The following is a 9,876-nucleotide window of genomic DNA, read 5'->3' on the forward strand; positions in this document are numbered from 1 at the left end:
GTGCATACCTCCTTTTCGTTGAGATAGTCGATCTTTCATTGATTTGACAGCCTGATTTTATCCTGATTCCCTAATAGAGCCTCTCTTGAGCTTGTGAGTCATGCCCATACTTTCTTAATATCACCATGATTCCCAATGGAGTTGTGTTGATGAGATGGAGGTAGTCTTCAATGGAGTATTGTTGGGTTTATTGACAATTTTCATCATTTCGAGTAGAGCACTTATGAGATGGACCATCCATTTGGATTGTTGTTGAGTTGGAGATAGTTCTTAGAGCGGTGGGCAGATCCTGTGCACTGGGGCATATTTCTCCCACTTCGCGGTTATCATATCCACATTAGATTCAGTTGGGCTCTATCAGAGACATATTTCTATTCTTGAGATTATCAAACCTCTTGTCATTTTGAGATTCAATTTGGAGTATTTTCCTTGGGACATTGATAGATTTATCATTTTGATTTCTTGGTGAATTATCGTTGAGTCGGAGTTCATCTTTAATTACCACAATTCCTCAAGGATTATTTTGATCCAATTAGTTGCGCGACGATGTCTATGTTTTTCAGTAGAGTGGATCAGTTTTGTTTTTCTCATCAGTAGATTTTCTTGGACAGTATATTGATATATTGCATCAGAGTGTTCAGTTCGATGTGATCTTTATCAAAGTATTTGATCAGCATCCTATTTTTCTTAGTTGGACATCTCATATGTCGTGTTGGCAGTTGCAGTTTGAGTGTTGGATAGAGTTTTGGTATAATTGATGCTTTTATGACAAAGTTCTGAGTGACAGTGATTTTCTTTAATATTGGGCCATATTTTGGATTCGTTATCAGATATATCTTTGAGACATGCAGACTTTAGTCTTGTTGATGATTGATCTTTTCATATGATAGTAGGCATGGGCTCATAGCCATTGTTTAGTTATGTATTTGTGATATAGAGATCTTTCAGTGACATTTGTGTGACATTCTATTGGCCCTATGCGCTTTCACATTTATATCAAGGTGTTGTGTCAGATAGACCCGGAGCCACGATTGATCTTTATGACACTGGGACATACCCCCTTCATCAAGATTATCAAGTCTTTTGTTGACTTCATGGATTCTCAATTCGTTTGTTGATCCTTATAAGTCATCACACTAGGGCATACCCCATTCATTGAGATTGTTAAATATTTGTTGAATTCATGTCCGCTCATTCCATTTGCTGATCTTTACGAGTTATCATCTTAGGCATGTACATTTTCTCATTGAGTTCATTATCCCAGTCAATCCTTCTTTCTGAGTCCATTTTAGTTGTTTTGGCTATAGATCATATTAATTTGTTCTTATTTTGTTTCAAGTGTTCTTGGTTGCAGACCTCATGTTTCTTCTTCATTTAGTTTGTTAGATTATCACTCTTTCCTTGAGCATCATCTGAGGCATACCCCCATCCTTGAGTCATTTAGATCCTCATTTTTAGTGAGTTGATCACCTTCATCTTGGTCATCCTTAAGTGGTTTGACTTGGAGTCACAGATTGTGATCTCCCCTTTTGGGCGTATAATGTCCCTTTTCTTGAGTCGTTCATGACATCCACAGCCCTGAGTTGTTCATTGCATCCACAGCTCAGAGCTGTTCATTTTATCTTAGTTCTGAGTTCGTTATCGCTTCAATTTCATTTGTGGCATCCTCTCATTTTAGTTTCATTTGTCACATCCTTTTTGTTGAGTTTCATTTGGAGCATACCCCATTCTTTTAGTCATTTGGATCTTTCTTGTTAGTGAGTTGATTTTTCCCTCATCTTGGTCATCCTTTTGTGGTTTGACTTGGAGTCGCAAACCGTGATATCTCCTTTTGGGCATATAGTGTCCCTCTTATTGAGTCGTTCATGACATCCACAACCCTGAGTTGTTCATTGTATCCATAGCCTAGAGCTATTCATTTTATCTTAGTTCTGAGTTTGTTATTTTTTCAGTTTCATTTATGGTATCCTCTCATTTTAGTTTCATTTGTGTCATCCTTTTATCGTTGAGTTTCATTTGGGGCATACCCCCATCCTTTAGTCATTTCGATTCTTCTTGTTAGTGATTTGATATTTTCCTCATCTTGGTCACCCATTGGTGATTTGACTTAGAGCAGTAGACTACGACCTCCCTCTTTAGGCGTACAGTGCCCACATCTTAGAGTTGTTCATTTCATTATAGCCCGGTGTTGTTCATTACATCCATAGCCCAGAGTTGTTCATTGCACATTAGTTATGAGTTTGTTATCATTTTAGTTTTATTTAGGGCATTTTCTTGTTTTAGTTTCATTTGTATTATCCTTTTATCGTTGAGTTTCATTTAGGGCATACCCCCATCCTTTAGTCATTTCGATCATTCTTGTTAGTGAGTTGATATTTTCCTCATCTTGGTCACCCATTGGTGATTTGACTTGGAGCCGCAGACTGCGATCTCTCTTTTTGAGGCTCACACTGCCCATATCTTAGAGTTGTTCATTTCATTATAGCCCGGTGATGTTCATTGCATCCACAACCCAGAGTTGTTCATTGCAGTTTTAGTTTTGATTTTGTTATCTTTTCAATTTCAGTTGTGGCATTTTTTCATTTTTTTAGTTTCATTAACGCTACTCATTTCCTTTGAGTTTCATTTGGGGCATCCCCCTCCCTTGAGACATTTAGATCCTCTCTTTTAGTGAGTTGATCACTCTCATCTTGGTCATCCTTTAGTGATTTGACTTGGAGTCGCAGACCGCAATCTCCCCCTTTTGGGCGTATAGTGCCCCTCTTCTTGAATTGTTCATGACATCCACAACCCTAAGTTGTTCATTGCATCCACAACCCCGAGTTGTTCATTGCATCCACAACCCCGAGTTGTTCATTGCATCATAGCCCGGGGTTGTTCATTTTATATTCATTAGCAATGTGCACCTTATCCTCATAGCTTTGTACTCATTGCTATTTTCATCACTTTGTTACATTGTGCTTATCACTTCTTTATCATGCTATTATAGGGTTTCCTCTCCTCTATGGCACATGACATAGTCTTTTCAACTCGTAACACGTGTTTCAGTTATATTGTTGGATACTCTATACATTGTGTCCTCGTATGGTACACGTATGGTTTTTCCCTTTGTACTCGTTTCTATGCTCCTTAGTGGTTCAACTGCCACTCGACTTCGACATTGATTTTTGAGTCACTTTTGGAGACTTTTATGAAAGAGTCTAGATCTATAGTGTAACTTTAGAGGCACCTTAGGAGTTTCCGTTCTTGCTATTTCATTTTTATAGGGTTTTAGAGCCTTTTTATTCTTGTTTTGGTTTAAGAGAACTCATGTCATATTGGGACAAATTTGGTGGTTTTTCTTGTTCTTTGGCAAAGTTCACTTCGTTTTGCTTGTGTATACACTCACTTTACTCATGGACTCTACCGAAAAGGGTCATATTTGTAAACCCTAAAATTTGTCTCATACTCATTCTCACTTATTTTATTTTATTTTTATTTACTATTATTTATTTATTTATTATTCATTTATAAGGCTTATTTTGATTGTGTTTATTTGGCCTCATTCCATTTTAATTTTGGCCCAACCTAAGCCCAACTTTCCATACCCATATATGAGAACTAATCCTAGTCATTCTTTTTCCTTTTTAATCTCCACCATCCATTCCAAAAGTCAAACCCTAAAAGCCCATTTTTTTCCCCATTCTGCCACCCACTCACTACCTCCATCCCTTCTCATTCTTCTTATCTTCTTTTCATTTCTTTTTCTTTTACTTTTTTTCTTTCTATTTATTCTTTCTTCATTTCTTCATCGACTCTACCACTGCCAAGTTGTCGTCAGCAGTTCTGCTATTCGCACCACTTCCAATTGTCGCTCTCCTCACTCCCCGACTATATGTTCCCAATTTTTATCTCTTTTAAGTTTTTATTTTATTATTTTATTTTATTTATTTATTTTTACTTTTTCTTTTCTTTTTTTTCTTCTTTCATTTTCTTTTATGCACTGCCATAAATGTGTCTTTGTCTTCATTGTCACTCCTCATGGACATCGATTGCTGCATTTTTGTTCGTGGGTTAGAAGATAGGTAAGATTTCATTTACCTATTTGTTTTTTTATTATTTCATTTTATTTTATTTTATTTTTCTCATTTGTTTTTATTTTTATTTTGATTTGTTTTTGTCTTTGGCTTGGCGTTATGAGATTTGGGCCTAATTTGCTTATTGATATGGATTTTGGGCCCATATGTTGTTGGTGATTGAAATTTGAGCCTATTATATTAGTTGGATTTGGGCTAGTGTATTTATTAAATCTTGTACTAGGCTTGACCCTTTTTGCTAATACATGGTTGTGACCTTTTTTTTTTTTTTTTTTTTGTTGAGAGCGGGAAGAGAAGTGCAATGTTGATTGGGAGCAGTTGGAGGTAGGGCATGGGCAGAAAGTTAGTGAACCTAATTTGGGGATAATGGAATCATCTTGCAGCCAAAGAAAGAGGTGAGGGAAAGACGGCTAAGGAGGACGACTCTCTGGATTTTTTTGGAAAAACTCTCTTTGTATTTTCTTTGCATTTTTTATTTTTTTTATTTTTGTCTATGAGAGGTTTGAGATGTTTATGGGTATTTATAGTTGAGGAAGCTGTGGAGAGCCACTAGATTTGGGATTGCATTGTAAAGGGTATACCGATTATCCATGTCCTCCTCTTTGTTTTTATTTTATTTTATATTTATTTTAAGATATATTGGATTTATTCTGCATGCCATTTTGATATATATTGGTGTATGTATATGATTCATTTCATTTCATATCCTCATAAATATTTTAATTCGGTTATTGTTGTGTATGTAGTAATTTATTTATTCGTTTGTTTATTTAGTCATTCATTTATTTTGTATTGTTTTTAATTTTCAGATTATTGTGTAAATCTAATGATAATCGAATAATGATGTTTCTGCTTATAGATTTTTTTTTTTAATTTATCTATTTATTTATTTGTTCATTTTATAATACTAATAATAACAAAACTAAAGCTCTTTTTCTAGATTTAATTATTTGTAAATATTTTTTTTAGTTCTAATAAACCAAAATCCCTTTTCAATATTTTTTTAAATTTTTTTGTCTTAAAAATAAATAAATACGAGTCATCTAGGTGATTTTATTTTTAATAGATAAACTCAATTCTACAAAACTAACTTTCTTGTTTTAATAAAAAAAATTCCTTTTTAATAAAAGACATTTTCTTCCAAGCAAGTAAAAATTCCATATTTAAAGTTATAAAATTTTAAATAAATTTGTACATAAATAAAATTGTAAACAGTTTCTTTCAAATAAAATTGAATTGAATTTTTTTTTTAATACAAAATCTTAAAAATTCTTTTTGTTATGATGAAAGTCAAATAAAATTCATCCATTTTAAATAAAATTGTGAAAATGCAAAATTCTCTTTTTAAACTAAATATAAAATTTTAAAGTTCTTTTTTTAAAAAAAAAATCAACAATCAAATTGTATTACTCTTATGGATAAAACTTGAAAAAAAAAAATCATTTTTTAAATAAAATTAGATAAACTTTCTTTCTATTTTTTATTTATTTTTATTTATTTACTTTTAGTCCTAATAAAATTGAATAAACCTTTTTTTTCAATAATTTTTTTTAATAAAATCAAACAATAAATAATTTCTAGTAGATAAAAAAAATAAATAGAGAGAGAGAGAGAGAGAGATTTAAACATTTTTGTAATTGAATGGAAAATTTTGTGTTTCTATTATTTTTTTTCTTTCTTTCTTTCTTTTATATATATATTATTTTTAATAAATTCTTTTTATACAATAAGTGCAAATAACTTTTTAAAAAAAAATTAAATACAAATAAAATTGAATCAAATCATTAATTAAAACTTCTTTTTTGTAAATAAATAAATTGAAACCATTAATTCAAAATCATTTTTAATAAAATTCTTTGAATTTTCTTGAAAACTAATTTTTTAAATATTTTTTTGTTTAGTTCAATTAATCATTTTGCATAATTCTTTTGTTATTTATTTTGTGTATTCTGATAATTAGATTCCATCATTATTTCTATGTATATTGATTTTCACCATGACTTGTACATACTCATTTGCATGATTATTTTTTCTTGGTATCCATAATTAATTAATTAATTAATTAATTACTACAAATCCCTTAATTCATTTAATAGAGGTCCTACGTATACGGGCTTAAAAGGGTGCTACGGCTCACCACCATACCTTCCCAATAAGTAACCCGACCCCCGGACCCAGATTCGGTTTTTTACAAACCTGTTTTTCTTTCAAGAGTCACACTTAGGGTTTTTATTTCTTTTTTTTTCCTTTTAAAAAAAAATTAAAATAAGTGATGACTCCAAATATTTTTCAAAAAATCAAATTTTCAATAAATAAAAAGTGAGGTGGGAACGCATCGTTCAAAATGCGGGGTTCATAGATTGTTACATTATATAGGGGCAAGGTTGGGACAAGGGATCTCTGTCGAACCTATCCCATTGGTATTCCTGTGTCCGATGTTTGGAAAGGGAAGTTTGAAAAGTGAGATATTGCACTTTAGGATTTGCAAAAAAAAAAAAAAAAATGTGTAGACAGAATCAATCTCCAAATCCATCAATTGATCGACCAATTTCACAAGGAAAACGATCCAGAAGGTGAATAAAATCAAACACATGACTGGTTGACATTTAATCAATACAGCCTGATTTGGTTTCAGAAACACTAACTAAAATCAACTTGATATGAAATTCAAAATGTATTTAAAATTTCTATCTTCAAATGACAACATACAGAGGAAACCAACAAAAAGGAGCAAGTAGATAACTCGCTCAATAGTTTTTGTTGGGACTTATTCATCATCGAACACAAAAACACTACATTATTGAAGTGAAAAAGTAAGCAAACACGGTGGTTGGGCACCTAACTTGATCCAAGTTTATATGATAATTTCGGGTGTGATATCAAAATCAGCTTTCCATAGCCCAAAAGTTCCATTAACGAAATCATAGTAACCACCCATCAACTTCAAAGCTCTGTTAGCTAGTGCTGCTCGCACATACGGATAGCTCAATAGATTGACCAGAGACAAATTCACCGACTCCTGCACAAAATCATTCATGAGTGTGATGATTTATAATCGTTCACTCAAAATCATATAAATATTGTTCACTTTTAAGTTCTAAAGATGTTTTCATTATTTTAAAACATGTTTATAAAGTTAAGGGAAATTCATACATATATAACATTCAAAAAATTTTCTTTCATTAGATATAAACAAACATTCCTTGTGGGATCAAATAAACTTCCACACTGGAATTGGAACCTGATTCTAATATCATTTGTTACGACCTGCTTCAAACTGTGTGTGAATGTATATAATGGCCAAGAACTATACCTTTTCACAATGTTCACATTTTTCCTCAAATGTTGCGTCGCTCCACTCTGATTCCACCTTGGCCTTGGCTGGTAAACCGATTTTGACCCAGTCATCGATGAAGTCACTGCAAATATCAGTTAGATGGGTGAGAAAGATGAAGCTTAATGGAGGAATTAAGTTATGATCAGCCATACTTGGAAGTAGTTCCATCAGCAGGAAGAGACATAAGGGCCTGTATCCCACCGCAGCGACTATGTCCTATGACCAGGATGTTCTCCACCTGTGATTAAGTTAATTTCTCATCCTTAAAGACATGAAGAAACCCCCCAGAAAAGACTAGTGAAAGGGAATTTGAATACTAATCTAAAAAAAAAAAAAAAGAAAGTGAACTGGAATTCACCTCAAGATGCTTGACTGCGTATTCAATGACTGCACCAACTCCTGAGTATCTCAACTGTGAACCACACAAACACATATGTATCATGCAAGACTGCTATAAGGCTAATGAGAATGCCATGGCTTTTGGCCAAAGATGGCTTATTATTGCAAAATCGTAAATCCACCTGATTAAATGCAGGAACCATGTTAGCAATGTTCCTGCACATGAAGGCTTCCCCTGGCTTGAAGTTGAGGACATGAGAGGGGCTAACGCGGGAGTCAGAGCACGCAAACACCAGAAACTTGGGGTGCAGGATTAGAAAATGTTCCATTAGGTAAGGTTCCATCAAAACTGGGTAGGGAAAAAAACTGCTGTTCGATTAGGAAATCATAGCTTATAAAGAGTACCTTGGGGTGCTGCTCTTTTGCAAGTTGATTATAGTAATCTGGACACTTGCTGCAAAATCATGCCAATTGCCATATCCATAAGAACAATTAATTCATCCAAATTAATCAAAGGAAAAAAGAGAAGGGGAGAAGGATTCTCCTAGACTTTATTTTCTCTTGATTATTCATGTATGCTTTTAGGTATACTTAGTTTTTTTATAGAGATAGTGCCATCGTACTCGAAATGGTGGATTTTGAAGTGAATAAATCCGTCTTTAATCCTCTCGACAGGATCACACTCCTCATGATCTTGCTCTTGCTCTTGCAACTCAGCGGTCAACTTCTCAATTTTTGCTGCAGCTATGTCATCCAGACCTTCCTTATCACTACCAAATCAACAAGTTAACTCCATTAGTTTCTTAGTTAACAAACAGAGTGGAAATACATCATCTAATAAACAAATATATTCTACTATTTTGTAAATCAGCTTCAGAAACACCACAAACTGCTGATTTATATATATACATATAAACCAAAATTTATTACTCATATAGGATACCTCAGAAGCCGCTTTAGTCCTTCAATGGCTACCTCAGTTGAGCTCTTCGCCATATCTATGTTGCCTTGCTGAAAATTCCTAGAATTGGCAAATAAGAAACATTAATAGTGCTATGATACATGTCTATATGAATTCAAACTTTTTCAATAGGAATTTGAAAGCTCAATGCATGCAGTTTTCCTTTGGGGTTCAAGAAAAGGGAAAACCTATAATAGCACATACGCATGCATATACCAAAAACCCAAGGAAATGAATTGTGGGTTACTTCAAAATGATGAAAGTGACATCCAAATGGAGTTCAAAACCGAAGAATTTAGAGGTCATTTGGCAATGTTTTTGTAAAACAATCATTCTAACCTAAAAAATAATTTTTTTTTTTTTTAAATCAAGTTCAAAAATCATTTATAATGCTTCATGGAGAAATAATTGGTAACTGATTTTTCTAAAAACCTTTTTAAAAAAGAATTGTTTTCATTAAAAATACTTCAAAAAGAAACATTAGTTTGCTCAACAATGCTTTTAAAATAAACGTCTAACCTAAAAAGTGTTTTCAAAGAAAAATGAGATGTTTGAACACTTTTAAACGGTTTTAAAAAAACACAATTCATAGCACTCTTAAGTGTAAGATAAATGCTATGAAATGCAAAAAATGCATGAAGACTTGAACTATGAACAGACCGTTGATTTCCTAAGAGAGAAGTAGGTGCTTAATCTCGTATGGAGAGTTGATGGGTGTCTGCTCTTACCAAAGGTTCCTATTTATAGGCCAAGCTAAGTAGAGGAAAATATCATTTGTACGTAAGTAGAGGAAAACGTTCTTCGTATGGAAGACATTGACATCTCGTTTTACAGTTCACGACAAAATGGTTTCCTCTGTGGTGCTCCAATTCCATTGACACAAGAAATTGAAACTAACACGTCTCTTTCTTTAATCAAGAGACGTTGTTAATTTACAAGTTTTCTTAATCAATATATCCTGTGACGCATCAGTGTATCATTTATCCTGACAATAGGAACAAAACGATTTTAGGTGGGAGTTAGTAATGTTTGGCAATGATTTAAAGTATTTTTAATTTATAAAAGATGTTTTTGAAAAAAATTTAAGTATTTGATAAATTTTAAAAAATATTTTTTAAAATATGAAAAATCATTCATAGGGTTAGAAAACTACTTATTGATTA

At 32.9% G+C, this 9,876-nt stretch overlaps 1 protein-coding gene across 1 annotated transcript; it reads right to left on the reverse strand.

Annotated features, from left to right (window-relative positions):
• Positions 1–6,731: 6,731 nt before the first annotated feature.
• LOC117904290 (carbonic anhydrase 2-like) lies at positions 6,732–9,460 on the reverse strand. The gene is made up of 9 exons (XM_034816816.1): positions 9,374–9,460; positions 8,696–8,773; positions 8,376–8,522; positions 8,158–8,206; positions 7,935–8,051; positions 7,772–7,825; positions 7,566–7,651; positions 7,390–7,495; positions 6,732–7,095 (listed from the first exon to the last, which is right to left on the reverse strand). The coding sequence occupies exons 2-9, from the start codon at positions 8,746–8,748 to the stop codon at positions 6,931–6,933; spliced, it is 777 nt and encodes a 258-aa protein (XP_034672707.1). The 5' UTR covers positions 8,749–8,773; positions 9,374–9,460; the 3' UTR covers positions 6,732–6,930.
• Positions 9,461–9,876: the final 416 nt, after the last annotated feature.

Source organism: Vitis riparia, chromosome 17 (assembly GCF_004353265.1).
Source record: "Vitis riparia cultivar Riparia Gloire de Montpellier isolate 1030 chromosome 17, EGFV_Vit.rip_1.0, whole genome shotgun sequence".
Taxonomy (NCBI): Eukaryota; Viridiplantae; Streptophyta; class Magnoliopsida; order Vitales; family Vitaceae; genus Vitis; species Vitis riparia.